This window comes from Zonotrichia albicollis, chromosome W (genome assembly GCF_047830755.1).
Source record: "Zonotrichia albicollis isolate bZonAlb1 chromosome W, bZonAlb1.hap1, whole genome shotgun sequence".
Classification (NCBI taxonomy): domain Eukaryota; kingdom Metazoa; phylum Chordata; class Aves; order Passeriformes; family Passerellidae; genus Zonotrichia; species Zonotrichia albicollis.
Genome location: NC_133859.1, coordinates 24,366,383 through 24,382,701, shown reverse-complemented (window position 1 = coordinate 24,382,701; position 16,319 = coordinate 24,366,383). Strand labels below are relative to the sequence as shown.

General features: G+C 45.1%; 1 protein-coding gene across 9 annotated transcripts in view; it reads left to right on the top strand.

Annotated features, from left to right (window-relative positions):
* The window catches only part of LOC141726821 (transcription factor RFX3-like), a 235,579-nt gene that overhangs the window by 196,681 nt on the left and 22,579 nt on the right, over positions 1–16,319 (top strand). Inside the window, exon 14 of one of the 9 annotated variants that reach the window (XM_074531898.1) lies at positions 5,330–5,385. The exons of the other annotated variants lie outside the window; for them this stretch is intronic. Coding sequence (XP_074387999.1) covers positions 5,330–5,385 — 56 coding nt within the window. The remainder of the gene's footprint in view (positions 1–5,329; positions 5,386–16,319) is intronic. 9 annotated transcript variants of the gene reach the window in all.

Here is a 16,319-nt window from a genome sequence, read left to right as displayed (position 1 = left end):
CCCTTCAACTCCCCCTCTGAAAAACAAAAATTTTCTTGAAGAAAAGACTTTTTAAGGTGGAGGTAAACTTCTTGTTGTGTGTAGGTGAGTGTTGTTTCCATCTTAACCCAGTCTCTTCCCAACACTCGAGAGTAAAAGGAGGAAAGAACAAAAATTTCAAACTCACCACACTGGGGTAAAAAGCCTCAAATTCTCAGGGTGGTCTAGTGCAGATGTTTTCCAGAAGAGGTCCCTGTTCGGGTGCGATTTGTTGCAGCCTGTATTGCTGCTAGTAAAGTCCAGAGTAAGGAAGCAAAAAGGGCCTTTGCATAATATCCACAGATGTTTAATTCAGCTGCGCGGTGAGATGTTCAGAGTCCCCAGGCACACACTTGTGGAGGGTCCAGGTTTCTCTCGCTCTCAGGGACGGGGGTGACCCTGGTCTCCGGGCAGTTCTGATGTTGCCCCCTGATCGCAGGAGGTGATCGACACGCTCGCCAGGAGGGGCCGTGCCTTACCTCTGCCGCTGGCAGGCCGGATTGCGGTTCGGCCACTGGCTGGGTTCCCTAAACTGCCAGAGGCGGCCGATAAACGTGGACCCAACGACAAAGGATCGAGGAGAAGGGAAAAGGAAGTTCTCTCTGCTTCCTTCTTCGAGCTGCTTTATTTCTTTCTCACGCAGAAGCGGTGCCGGGGAGGCGCTGCTTGGAACCGGAGGCGTGGCACAGGAGTTATTCTTTCCCGCGGCACGAGCAACGCCGAAGCGAGGCAGGTGACGCAACCTTGCGGGCACCGGCAGCGCCGGCGGTGGCAGTTGTTCCTGTGGCAGGAGCCGCGCGGGCAGCGGCAGAGATCCTCTCCTGCCGCAGTAGGAGACATGCGGGCAGCGAGAGCCCCGGCGGCGCCAACCGTATGAGCGATCTCTCTCTTGGCAGGAGCCGCGGCAGCGCGGGCGGCACAGGGGGAGCTCCGGGGAGGGCGCACGGGAGCAGCGGCGGCTTTCCCGTCACCGGAACGGGGCAGTTGATGCCACACGGGTGTTCTTCTCTCTCACGACGGAGAGTGGTGCCGGCTGCAAAGGGTTGCGCTGCGGCGAGTGCCGGTGGGGCACGGGAGCCGTGGGACTCGAAGAGGGGGCAGTGGCAGAGAGCGGGAAAATAGGAAAACAGCATCTTTTATGGAGGAGGGGGGTGGAAACCCGGGAGGGGACTGTCTGGCTAGCTAGAGTGGCAACTGTAAACATAACCTGAAGCAGGAAAGACACAGACCAATGGCAAAAAGGAAAAATCATAACTGACAGAGAATTCTCTAGATAAAGGGGCAGGATTTTTTGAGATAGGGAAAAATCTGGAATTATTAACTACCATGGTGATACAGGGGGCAAACAACCTCAGACAGAGACTAAACATCTTCAAACCACCACTGCCACAGACAGGGAGAGACTAAACATTTTCAAACCTCCACTGCCACACAGTACAAAGATAAGGGCCAATCAGGGAATAGGGAGGGAGTGGCTCAGGAACCTAGGAACAGGGGAAGGAGCCAGTGAGGTCTCAACAGCTTTTTGAGGGAAGCTTCTTGTGTCTCCCCAACTCAGGGGTTGCCCCCCAGGCTCTCCAAAGACAATAAGCAGATAACAGAAATAAGCATAGAAAGGCAATGTATCGAATCATTACTACAGACTACAGCTAGTGATTAAGAAAAGATACATCACCAGTTACCCATTTAGGTTACCATTATCATGGTCTGTACTTCAGCAAAGGACCAAAACCACCTTCCTGCTAATTGGGAAATCCTACGTAGTGCATCTGCTCATAGGTGAGGCTTCTCTTTTATATTGCTACTTGTATAAGGGTATGTGACTGGAAGTTTATTTTGGAACTTTATGGTCTGGCATACCCGTCCGCTGGCCAAGCACCTCAGCATGTCAAGCACAAAGCCCCATTTTTCCTAAAATTGCATATGTTGTTTTGAAAAGGTACTGTCTCAGTTTCAAAACAAATTCTAGGAGGAAAAACACTCTAAAATAAGTGCTTTTCTCTAAAGAGAGAGGGCTTCAGTGACTCCCCTTTCTTCTGCCAGCGAGAGAAATGGATACCAGGGGATGAAAGTGAAAAAAAAAGTACTGTTTATTAACAAAAAAACCCAAAAAAAACCACCAACCACTGTGCCCGCAAGGCACAGAAAATGAAAGGAAAAGGAAAAAATAATTTGAACCTTACACCCCATCCCCACCTTGCCACGAGGCCAAGAGGCAAAGATGGTGACTGCCCTTCTTTTTCAATGGGGACGGGAGGAGAAGAGTTCACAGCAGCTGGGAACCTGTTGGATTTCTGGCGTGGGTCTTCTCCATGCAGCAGCCAAAGTTGGTGGATTTTAATGTCCTTTCTCATGTCAGTTCAGCTCCTTCCAGGTCATGGGTTCGAAGCGGTCCTGCCAGCTCCGAATAAAAAGAAAAAAGAAAAAGGAAAAAAGAAAAAAAAAAAAGGGCCGAACTGAAACAGTTCAAGGGAAAAAAAAACCAAAAAAACCCCCCAAAATTAAAAAACAAACAACAAATCGCGTAGAGAATTCCCTGTCCAGCCTCCAGGCTAGGGAAAAGGAAAAAACCTTTTTGCTTCACTCTAGCAAAAAAAATCTCAAACCAATCCAACAAAAGGAACAATGTGGTGTCCAGATCCACACTGTTTGGAACACATGGAGAGCTGGAGAGTGAGAGCTTGAACAGAGCCCACGCAGGAGCCCAAGGCTCCCTGCCCCACCCATCGGGTCCATCTTAAAGCTACAGCACTCATTTTTCTGGGCATAAAGCAGACAGTTTGGGAATAAAGCATCATCATAAAATCACCCCAAGACAGGCACATATGTTTGAAAGTTCACACAGAGGTCAACTTTGGTTCAGTCTCCTCATAGGGCCTACCACATAATTCGGTCTTTTGACCTCTGTGTGAACTTCAAGTTAATGAATATGGCATATAGGTGCTATCAATCCATTTTAATTTATACCAAATAAAGCAATTAAACATTGTTGTTAGTAAAATTATAATAAAGGCAATTAAGATAGGGTCCACCAATACATCTAATGCCTTAGTGGCGGTGGGTGAATATCCAGGAACAAAATGATGGGCAGTTCCAATTTGGCTAGATAGCAGTTTGTCTTCTACTATTACAGTCTTCATTTGACATTCTGCTAAAGTTTTATTTCATATTGACAAATATTTTTGCCTATGTTCTGAAGCCTGTAACAAGGTTTTGTGCAACAATACACCTATGGAAATGTTTAGATATTTGGAGTGCCAATACATAGTTACTTGCTCATTTATATCAGATCAACATACATAAATCCAGTTTTGCCAAATTAGATGTGTAACATTTTCTAAACACCCTGAAAAAGGAGCAGTTAAATTATACATTTACATAGTTTGTTCATCATTTGTGACAATACATATTTGTTGCAGTCCTATTTCAATAAACATCTGGAAAGAAGGTAATATTGCCCATTTACAGTTTTTAACTGAATGTTCTAGTAAATAAGATTCATATAGTTGTGATCCCTGTCCACAAAGAACACCATTCCACACTATGTTACATAGATATAGATTATGAATTCTGTGTTGTTTGTTGATATACATTCCAGTGAAACTTGGTAACCGATATTCAGGCACGAAAGATTCTTCTCCAAAGATTACAAGCACTATGACAAATTTGTACATAATTTTGACATTACTAATGTTATAATTAATTATTTGTCTGGTACGGTATAAATCAGTAAATTTTACAGTTTGTGGTGTCAGTTGTACCCTGTGTTGTGTTAGAATATGTTTCAAATATTGATCACCAAAGCAGTTCATTACTAGATATTAGATCACTTTGTGTCTTGTTTTTCTGCATAAGAACATATAATGCTTGCACCGTACATTCAGTTCAATTCATGTTCTAGTTAACAAGGTGGTGTTAGGTCATAGGTTGGACTCAATGATCTCATAGGTCTTTTCCAACTTAATTCATTCTGTGATTCTGTGTAAGATTTTGATCAGCTTGAAACTGCTCTCATTCTGTCCAACTGAACTTTAAAAATTCAGTATCATATTATAGTGTTTGTCTTGAATGTGGTAGGCATTCACTTAGCTTTCAACTGGAAATTTTGCCCCACATCATATCCAGTACGACTCAATTTATTATTCATAGCCCCAATATCAACAAAATTTAAAAAGCCTACTTCAGCTCCTACTCCTCCTAACAAGGTATTATATACCAGGCTCATTTTTGGCTACACTTTGGTAATTTAGGAAAAGTAATGTTAAAATGGATCATATGTTGTTGATACTGATGAGCTACATCTATACAAGTGGCTGGTACTTGATGTAACTGATGAATTGCAACATTGGGATGTTGTCCTGGTTTAGGGCAAAATTTGGGAGAAAACCTCCAAAGGGGGCCCCTCCAGAAAGCAAACCCACACGGCCTCTCCCCCCAACCGGTTCGGGAAGGATTCCTCGGAGACAAATGGAAAAAACCTGTTTATTTAACAGGCAAAGCACCCCTCAGCACACAAAATGAACAATACTGGATGACAACACTCTTTCACTGCTCTGAAAAAGATGACAAATTCAGAAAGTCTCTCTTGGGAGTGATTGCTCTGTTATCAGTCCCTCTGGTGCTGGAATAGCTGCTGCAGGCCACAAGGTGCAAACTCTCGGTGTTTCCCAGGTCCCAGTCCAGAGCAGGTTCAAGTGGTTCCAAAAAAGGGAAAGGAAAAACAGTCCAGGGAAAAATTCAGACTGCTTAGCTAAACTAACTAATGAGCAGAAGCAAAAAGCAAGAGCAAAGCAGGAGCAAAGCAAAAAGCAAGAGCAAAGCAAAAAGCCAAGCAAAAAGCAAAAGCCGCACTATATACTGCCCCATCTCTGTGTCCTGCCAGCCATGGGGTAGCAGGCTGATAACAAAATCAAAGCAAAACATTTGCTCTTCAGAGCCAGTCTTGAAGGCACAGAACATAATATCCAGCATAAACAGAACATGTGAATGGGGATACAAGCATCATAAAGTCACCCCAGTACACCATCATCTCTAATTGGCCCAGCCTTGGCCAGCAGCATGACCATCTTCAGACCCATCAGGGACTGGCTCTGCCAGGCATGGTAGAAGCTTCTAGCAGCTTCTCACAGAAGCGACCTCTGTGGCCCTCCAGTACCAAAAACCAGGTTGTGTAAACCCACAATGATTCACCATGACCCATCATTTTTCTTAACATGCCATACAGGATTATTCCAAGATGTGGTTATGGGTTTTAAGACACGTGCCTCAAGCAAATCTTTAATTGCTAACATTATTTCTTTCTGCCTTCCAGGAATGCAATACTGCTTCAAAGAGACTAATTTTGTGGCTGGGGAATTTCTACTGGAGGTATTTTTACCTTTTCTACCAGAATAGGTCTCATACTAATATATGGCTTGGTGCCAAATTGACACTGTCCATCTGGTAATTCTAAAGTTAAGTTCTTTAAGATATCAATTCCAATTATATACTCAGGGGCTGGAACTGAGTATTTTTGTCATGGTAAATTTCCTATTTTCATTTCACTTTGTGTTTGTACAGCTTCAATTTGTTTACCTCCTAATTCACTTATTAAAACCGTTTGGCCTTTAAATCTTTTTGGATTCCCATAAATTAGCGAGGCCTCTGCTCAAGTATCCACAAGGGTTTTAATTGTTTGAGTAGACTGGTTTTTCCAAAAACTTTGAAGTTCCGCATGGGAATGCCAATCCTTTCTTGCCCATCCCTGTACTGGAGCTTGGCCTATTTCCTAATCTTGGTTATGATATACTTCTATTTCCTGCACTTCCTGTAAGGGGTACAGCAAGTTAGTGTACAGATTCCAATCCTCCTTCCCCCTGGAACTAGGGACCCACCCATGGGAGACCTTCCACGGGCAGATGGAATGTCCCATCAAGGTTCCAAAGGTGAAGCCAATGGCTGACTTGCATCTTCTGGGGCCCTAATTTTCAGTTGGGAGCTCTGTACTTTCTTATTTAGTTTATTCAGCCCACAGTCTTTGTAAATCCTCCACATTTCATTAGTGGGAATTCCATCTATATTTTCTCGCACCATTCAGTCTTTCAGAAGTGCAGCAAACATTTCTTTTTTTGAAACTTTATTATCCTCTCCAGACAGGGAGTCTGATTTATTCCATCCAGATCCACGTGGCTCCCATTCTCCCAAATCCCCTAACTGCTGTATTTTTTCTCACATCTCCAACTGAATTTCCTGTTTCAGTAATTTACAGGGTCATTATGGCATTTTCATATGCAGGAGGACCAACCTTAATTTATCAATTTCTCATGTGTACTGATAAAACATTTTGTAGCATTGTGTCTTCATCTCCAATAAAAACAACTGTTTTCATTCCTCCTCAAGATGCTTCATGCAATTTCTTAATGTGTACCAAGGTCTATCCCCCCCCAGCCACTCACTTTCTACTGGGTACTTATTATTTTACACTTCTCAGCTACAACTGACAGCAGTTTAGTATTTAGCTGTGTTCCCCAAAATGCCTCTTGAATAAAAGAATCCGAGCTCAAAGTCATAAATTTCCTATTGTCTCTGGGGTCTGTACCTACACCAGTGGCTCCCAAGTTGTGGAGTTGCACCATCCGTGTTAATAATGATTCTCCAGATTTTTGTTTGAATCTATCAAGCATATAATTAATCTTATGCTGTGTATAGTCGTCTATATAATGTTTTATAACCTGTTGTCCATTGGCATCATATTCTGTTTTCCTACACAATACAGGGCCAATGTCAATGGTCTTATCTGACCCAGAATCATCTGGATCAGTACAGTCCCAAACATCTCTGTCCCATTGGTCGTGACATGCAGAGAGAGACTCTAAAACTCAAAGACAAAATGAGTTTTAAAGTATGTATGTGATAGGTTTTCTCCTCAAGTCAGGTCTTATGAGCTCTCAGAGAAACTATCACACCCGAGATAGCCCAGCTACATCAAATGGAATAAAATTAGCAGGATGGCTTCTGAGGTAGTGTTGGAAACAGAAAAAGGTTTAATAAAAGGCAAAATAACAAAGCTCTTACAGAGAAAAACCAAGCTAGGGGCAAGAGGTTCTTGCTCTTGCTAAAAACACCCCACAAAAGCAATTATTTCCTTTGTTCTCTTCTTTTTCTAGTGAATTACCTAGGTGGGACCTTCTGGCCTCTGTTCAATTGGGCAGCCCCAGGTTTGAGGTGAAGTCCCAAAGGTCCTATGAGATGTCTTTTTACCAAATTGCAGAGAGAAATTTCTGGGGTCTTTTCCTTTTTAAGGAGACAAAAGATAATTTGGTCACTCCGTCAACAGGGAGCACATTCACAGAATCACAGAATCACAGAATCACAGAAATTCTAGGTTGGAAGAGACCTTTAAGATCATCGAGTCCAACCCATGTTCTAACACCTCAACTAGATCATGGCACCAAGTGCCACATCCAGTCTTTTTTTAAACTCTTCGAGGGATGGTGACTCTACCACCTCCCTGGGTAGATGATTCCAGTATTTGACCACTCTTTCTGTAAAATACTTCCTCCTTAATTCTAGCCTGTATCTCCCTTGGCGCAACTTGAGACTGTGTGTCCTCTTGTTCTGTCTGTTGTTGCCTGGAGAAAGAGACCGACCCCCAGCTCACCACAGCCACCCTTTAGGAAGTTGAAGAGAGTGATAAGGTCACCCCTGAGTCTCCTTTTCTCCAGGCTGAACAACCCCAGCTCCCTCAGTCGTTCCTCATATGGCTTGTGTTCCAAGCCCCTCACCAGCCTCGTTGCTCTCCTTTAGACCCGCTCAAGCATCTCAACGTCCCTCCTAAAGTGAGGCGCCCAGAACTGGATGCAATACTCCAGGTGAGGCCTCACCAGTGCTGAGTACAGGGGAAGAATGACCTCCCTGCTCCTGCTGGCCACACCGTTCCTGATACTGGCCAGGATGCCATTGGCCTTCTTGGCCACCTGGGAACACTGCTGGCTCATGTTCAGCCGACTGTCAACCAGCACCCCCAGGTCCCTTTCCACCTGAGCACTGTCCAGCCACACCGTTCCTAGCTTATATCGTTGCAGGGGGTTATTGTGGCCAAAGTGCAGGACTCGGCACTTGGACTTATTGAACTTCATCCCATTAGATTCTGCCCATCCATCCAACCGTTCCAAGTCCCTCTGCAAAGCCCTCTGTCCCTCTAACAGATCAACACACGCTCCCAGCTTAGTGTCATCTGCAAATTTGCTAATAAAGGACTCTAAGCCCTCATCCATGTCATCAATAAAAATATTAAACAGAACTGGCCTCAGCACAGATCTGTGAGGGACACCACTGGTGACTGGTCACCAGCTGGATGCAGCACCATTCACCACCACTCTCTGGGCCCGGCCATGCAGCCAGTTCTGAACCCAGCAAAGAGTGCTCCTGTCCAAGCCATGGGCTCCCAGCTTGTCTAGGAGTATGCTGTGGGAGACAGTGTCAAAGGCCTTGCTGAAATCCAAGTAAACAACATCTACAGCCTTTCCTGCATCCACTAGGCGGGTTACCTGGTCATAAAAGGTGACCAGGTTGGTCAAACATGACCTACCCCTCCTAAATCCATGCTGGCTGGGTCTGATACCCTGGCCATCTTGTAAATTTTGCGTGATGGTGCTTAATATAAACTGTTCCATTATTTTGCCAGGTACTGAGGTCAGGCCGACTGGTCTATAATTACCAGGATCTTCCTTTGCACCTTTTTTGTGAATGGGTATCACATTGGCCAGCTTCCAAGTCATCCAGAACCTCACCAGTGAGCCAGGACTGTTGGTAAATGATGGAGAGTGGCTTTGCAAGCTCATTTGCCAGCTCTCTCATTACCCTGGGGTGGATCTCGTCTGGTCCCATAGATTTATGAATATCTAAGCATTTCAGTAGTTCTATGACTGCCTCCTCTTGGATAATGGGGGGGACCATTCTGCTCCCTGTCACCATCAACCAGCCCAGGCGGGCAGGTGTCTTGAGGGCAAGTCATCTTCCCACTAAAAACTGAGGCAAAATAGGCATTAAGTGTTGGAGATTTTTTCAGGGATGGCCTAGAAGGCAGCTATGAGGAGCAGGTTCTCACAGCCTGTTTCTGTGAACAGCAGAGGTTCTCAGGTTATTTTTAACTACAGGTAAAAGTGACAAACATGAAGGCCTTGAGAGCCTTGCACATCAGAGTTCTCAGGCAGCTTTCTCATAACAAGTGGATGTTCTATCTTTGGCTGTTTTGGGAAAGCAAGAATAATTTTGAGAACCCAAATCTTGGTATTGGAAACATAAGGTGGAGTTGGTATGTTATCTCTGGCCTATTGTGAGCTCAGATTTTGCAATATGCATGAGCTTGATTAACACTGTTATAAAAGGTGCCTGATTGATCAATAAATTGGAGTAGATGGCTGACCAACGCAAGGTGGGTCGTCTCCCTTCCAACTTCAATAATTAAGCACTTCTGCCTTTTCCTCATCTGCAGATACTAAGTTCCCTCCTTTGTCTAATAAAGAACAAAGGCTGGTATTACCTTTCCTTCTACCATTAATGTATTTGTAAAAACATTTTTTATTATCCTTTACAGAAGTTGCCATTCTAAGTTCAAACTGAGCTTTGGCCTCCCTAATTTTTTTTCTGCATGCTCTAGCAGCCTTCTTGAATACTTCCTTAGAGACCTGACCCTTCTTCCAATGCTGATACATCCTCTTTTTATTCTTAAGTTCCTCCAAAACCTCCTTGCCCAGCCAGGCTGGACGTTTACCCCGTTGACTGATCTTTCGGCACACAGGGATGGTCTGTTCCTGTGCCCTCAAGATCTGTTTTGAGGTATGCCCACCCTACCTGAACTCCTTTGTTTTTTAGGACTGCTTCCCAAGGGACGCTCTGAATAAGTCTCCTAAACAGGCCAAAGTCTGCCCTCCGGAAGTCCAATGCAACAGTTTTACTGGTGCTCTTCCTGACTTCACCAAATATTGAGAACTCTATTATTTCGTGATCACTCTGCCCCAAGCGACCTCCAACCACCACATCTCCCACCAGCCCATCTCTGTTTGCAAACAGCAGATCTAACATAGTCCCTCCCCTGGTGGGTTCACCCACCAGCTGCAACAAAAAGTTGTCCTCCATACATTCTAAGAATTTCCTGGACTGCCTCTTTATTGCTGTATTAAGTTCCCAGCAGATGTCTGGTAGGTTGAAGTAACCCACAAGAACAAAGGCTGATGATCTTGAAACATTACCTAGCTGCTTATAGAATAAGTGATCTACCTCTTCTTCCTGGTCAGGTGGACGATAACAGACTCCCAGTAGGGTGTCAGCCTTGTTGGCCTTCCCCTTAATTCTTACCCATAGACATTCAACTCCATCTTCCTTAGTTTCAATTTCGATGGCATCAAAAGTTTGCTTAATATAAAGGGTCACCCCTCCTCCTCTTCTTCCTTTCCTGTCTTTCCTGAAGAGCTTGTATCCATCCAGTGCAGTACTCCAGCTATGTGAGTCGTCCCACCATGTTTCCGTGATGGCAACTACATCACAGCTCTGCAGTTACACCATGGCCTCCAGCTCTTCTTGTTTGTTGCCCAAGCTGCGTGCATTGGTATACATGCACCTCATCTGGGCAACTGACTTCACCCCTAACTCAGCCTTGCAATTCTTGAGCCTGTTTCCGTATAGCTCAGCTGGTTCCCCTTCCCCCTTCAAACCTAGTTTAAAGCTCTCTCAATGAGGTCTACCAGTTCATGAGCTAAAAACCTTTTGCCCTTAACAGAGAGGTGTACCCCATCTGGTTTCAGCAGAGAAGATGCTGTAAAAATTTCCCCATGATCAAAGAATCCAAAATTCCGCTGATGACACCAACCCTTAAGCCACTTGTTGATGATGCGGATTCTTCTGTTTCTTTCATCATTTTCCTTCGCCACCAAAGGGACTGAGCAGAACACTACCTGTGCTCCTGCCCTATCAACTACCTGACCCAGTACCCTGAAGTTCTTTCTAATTGCCTTGACACTCCTCTTCTCAATCTCATCACTGCCAGCCTGGAGTATCAGCAGTGGGTAATAATCAGAGGGCTGAATCAGCCCAGGAAGTCTCTCAGTGATATTTTGTACCCGGGCCCCAGGGAGGCAACAGACTTCCCTGTGGGATGGGTCTGGTCGACATATGGGGCCCTCAGTTCCCTTCAGGAGGGAATCACCTACTACGATTACCCTTCTTTTCTTCTTGATGCTAGAGGTAGTGATCCGTCTTGCAGATGAATCATAATTGGGGGGTTCACTGGGCAGGCAATTCTCTCCTAAATCATCTAGTTGGGTCTCTCTGTCCAGGATCTCATACCTATTCTGAAGTGGTACTTGGCTGGATGATGGGGAGGGGGAGGACTTTTTGCTATTACCTCCCCGAATGGGGACCCGTTTCCACTCCTCTTCATCATTCCTATAGGTATGTTTTTATTCAGCCTGACACATGGGAATATCTCCACAAAGATGTGTACCCCTGTACACTCACGTTTTCTTTTATCCCCTAGAATGTTACATATGCATCAAGTTTCACAATAGATCATTTCTTGGCTCCCCTCCCTCTCTTCTTCGCATGCTAATGATCTTATCAGCCCTTTGTGCCTGCACAGTTGTCTCTGCAGGTTGTCTCAGGGGTCATAGGGGATGAAATAAAGCTGTCTTCCTCAGGGTTGACTTTCTGACCCCGCTGCCTTGCGCATGCTTACTGATCTTTTGGCCACTGACCAAGCCAGAAGTCCAGATTCATCTGGTTTTAGGGGCTCAAGGAGCCTTGTTATCTCAGTATCCTTGCATATTGTATCCTGTTCTTGATAAACATCCTTCCCCTTGTTACAAATGATCAAATTGGTAGCTAAATTTATAAAAAATTTAACAAAGATTTATTAGATCGTTAACAAAAAAAAAAAAATAGAATTTTAAAAGACCACCACAGCTTTGGGCAGTGTCAAACCCGGGTTTCGGCGCTGGGTGAACCAGGATTCGACTGACAGAGTGACAGCATTTTACCAGTGGTTCACCCCCGAGTGCTTCAAGCAGCTAGCTTGTATACAGTTTATTCTGCCTGAGGCAGGGATGACTGAACATTTCTTTGTGTTTCTTCACATGTAGAACTGGATCCATATATGTGCAGGAACAGACAAAGGTAGATCCAGGGGTCCAGACGCATGTCTGAACATTTAGGCAGAGTCTGTATTCATATGTGGCAGAGCGATGCCAGTTCTTGAGCACAGTAGATGTAATCATCTCAGGTGCAGGTCTTGTGAGTAGCTTAGACATTCCAGCAATCATGGTCCAGGAAGTTTTAGATGCAATCTTCCCAGGTGTAGATGCCAGACAAGTCAGCAATCATGGCCCGGGACAGTCCCATTAATACGTTAACAGACCTGATATTATCTTAACGTTGTCCGGGAACTAGTTGAATAGAAATAAGACTCTGCTCCCAGCCAGAGTGGTCACAGACATAACATTGGACTTTCACAATATTTTATACATATATAGCATGAATAACCTCTACCATATACTACAATCCCTCCCCATTTATTTCACCAATTTAATTCATGCTCAAAATTGTTAGATTTTTAATTACCTATATCTACCCTCACCGATAAGGGTTCCCCACAAACAGAATACTCCTTTACACAATTCGGTACTCCCCTGGTGGGATGTCCTGATACACCACATTATTCATTTTTACAGTTGTCTGATTTTCAAATTTAGCCAATACCTCTGCATCATTGCTGGCATACTTTCTTTCTCCCAACCACATGATTTTAGATGCGTTGCCTCTGGAGGCGCCCTCCGAATCCACGGGAACTATTGCACTCTGCATTCCCTTGACCACGGAGTGGATCAGTCTGATAAAGCATGGAATCAGACAAGGGAGGAATAGGATTCCGGCTACTGAACAGAGTACAAGAAACATCACTTTGATCCACCATGCCCCATCAAATAGTTTGTCCCACCATGAAGATTGTAAGATTGAATTCCATTTTTGGACAGGGGCATCAATCTCGATACAACATTCTGATTCATTGAATTTTCCACACACTCCCCCTTCCTCGGCTAGCAAATAGTCTAGAGCTATTCGATTCTGGTACACAAAGGCCCGTACCTGGGTGTACTGCCGACTCAGTAAATCCAGGGCTTTAGAGGTGTGATTTGAAACAATTTCCATGACGGCTTGTAGCCTAATCAATCTGTTCAGTAGATAGATCGGAGTCCTATACCCGTAGCTTCCATCCTGAGCCCACGTGGCCGGCCCATAATAATCAATTATTCGTGCCGCTGGCCATTCTTCCTCCCCCCAGGTTTGTTTACTGCTTATCACTGGTATTATCTTTTTCAGACTCCTCCTCTCCCTCCTCAGGGTCTTGTATAACGGACCCCCCAGCAAATTACTTTTTGTGCTCGGGAGAGTAAAGAAAACTGGTCGGATCATACCTAAAGTGCATGATCCCTTCCACCTGGAGGGTGACTCACTGTATGCCTTTTTCCCACATATTCAGTAAATTCCATCAGGGGCTTTCCATTTGAAATTTATTCTCCCTGGGTCTCCCCAGTATTCCCTCATACCTTCCAAGGATTGGAAATGGTTGGCTCCTGGATTTTTGACCCAACACAATCCCATTCTTTTGTCCCACTCACAATTTGTTTCATTCTTCTGGCTCCAGTACCCCAAGGGAGGGGCTGGGTGCCAGACCTTGCTTTTCGTGTCTGAGTTCACCGTCAAGGTAGAGGCACACAGAGTGTACCCCACCATTTCGGTGTACTTTCTCCCTTCCCGAATGACACAGATTGTACCAATTACTCTCTGGTCCAAAATCCACCCCTCAGGTCTCTGCGCCAATTTTGAGACCCTCGGATTGTCCCATTTATAAGCTGTTCTGGAGCCAAACTTTCCCCTTTCCAAGGCCATTTTTCCGCAGATTTCAGCCACCCACAAATCCAGCAATTCGACAATCCCAATTCTGTTGCGATTTCCTGCATCAAGTCGATGAACAGGTTTCTATCTGGGGAAGACAATTCCCCATCAGCATATTGTCTTTCCAGTATTTCATATTGTTCACCCAATGTTTTCAGTCGTTCTTGTTCAACCCTCTGTCTCCTCGATTCTGACTCCCTCCGTTTCATTTCCTAAGTTATCTCTCACATTCTTCCCTCAGGATCCTCATTATTTTTGTTTTTCGCAAAGCAAACTACCCTATCATATTGTAGGCACACCCTGTCATAGTTTGTCGGTGCCAGGTCCAATATGAGCCACTTCTCCTGAGACATTCTTTTGGGGCTTGGTATGCCGAGTGTCCCCCGTCCCTTGCGACTGGGACTATCTGGGTGCATTTTTCACACTCGTCTGTGGAGCTCTCACTTACGCCTTTCCTGGGGACCTCAGTGCTCAGACTCTGTGTCCCGCACACGACTAGGCTCAAGCCAATCAAGATTCTCACTAGGCATGCTCCTCTGCCTTTGTCTCCACGCCCTGGGGTGCCACCAGTGGTGAGGAAGACCATCTTCGTGGCAGCAGGAGAACTCTTTGGAGAAGACGCCCTCTGACCTAGCAGCATACCTCCTCTTAAAGGCGCCCCACTGCGACACTCTGATTGCATCAGAACTGCACGGGACCCTGATGGATTTCTGGCACTCCACATCCAAGATTTCCTCCTGAGATCTAAGCTTCCCACACACCCCGATTTGAAAAATGCGAAACCACTCCTCAGAATCTAATTCAATGATCCCCAAATTAGTGGCTAAGGTCAGGATACGGTCAGTCAATTCAAGCTCCTCCTCTGAACACTGAGTACACAATCCCTTTGGCCTCTGTCCCCTTCTACAATGAATAAAAAAAAACCCCTGACAATATTCACACTTAAATTCTACAAACGGATAGCATACGCAATCTGACAATATACAACCTATCCGCTCGCTGTTGGTCATTTACGGGGACGTTGGAGTTTGATCTTCGAGTTGCCGGGGAAGAAGTGACCCTCCAACTGGGTGCTTCCTCCTGCTGTTCGGCCTTTTTCACTCTAGATGCATGCATCCAGCCTTTCTCCACCATCCGAATGGCCGTGTCTGTTGTCAGGAGCACAAGAAAAGGACCTTCACAGTGAGGAGAGAGCGGCACCTCTTTCCACACCTTCACAAACACCTTGTCTCCTGGTTGGATTTTGTGAATAGCAAACCCCAGAGTAGCGCTCTGGGCCACTATTCCTTGTTTTCAGAGTTCCTGTAAATTTTTGTCGATTTCAACCCGATATGGTTGAATCTGCCCATCCTCAAACCCAGGGTGTCCCACCGGCATTCCATGTTTATATGGCATTCCATATAACATTTCGAACAGTGAGAGCTCCGTTTCTGAATGAGGCATGGTTCAGATATTAAGCAGTGCCAAAGGCGGACACTTCAGCCAGGACATCTTTGTTTCCAAAATTAATTTAGATCACTGTGCCTTCAAAGTTTGATTCATTCTTTCCACTTGTCCTGAGCTCTGGGGGTGCCACGGAGTGTGGTACTCCCACCGGATGCCTAGTGCATCGGCCATTTGCTTAATAACCTTTGATGTAAAATGCGTTCCCTGATCCAAATCAATGCAATTCACTACCCCATATCGGGGTACAATTTCCTCTAACAATTTTCTGGCCACAGTTTGGGCCATTGCCCGTGAACTGGGGAAGGCTTCTACCCAATGAGTCAATTTATCTACAATTGCCAGTACAAATTTGAACCTTCCCACCTTTGGCAGTTCCGTGAAATCAACCTGAATTCTTTCAAATACACAATGGGGTGGCTCCCCAGGGCAGCCTTTCTGGCCCTTGATTTGTTTACCTTTTGGCAAATCAAACACCCTTGTACCTCTTGTCTTGCCAATTCATAAATTCCCTTGCACCCAAAAAATTTCAGAAATTGTTCCGCCAGGGCTTGTGCCCCCAGTGCGTTTTCTGGTGCAATTTCCACAGAATTCTTTTGGTAGAGCCCCTGGAAACTAATTCCCTTCCATCAAGTAACCTCCACTTACCTTCTTTCAATTTACCTCCGATCTTTTCATAGCATTCGATCTCCTTTTGGGAGAGCTGAGGGGGGTCGTTAGGGGTCTCCTCCCCTTTGATGTCTGGGGTATTTACCACCATCAGCGCCGCAGTTTTTGCCTCCTGGTCTGCCAAATTGTTCCCCCTGTTCCGGAACTGAATTCCTGTTTGGTGTCCCTTCACATGGACCACTGCAATCTCCTCCGGCCCTCTTAAAGCTTCTAAAATTTTGCTGGATTAACTCCCTGTGCATCAGTTCCTTCCCCCTTGT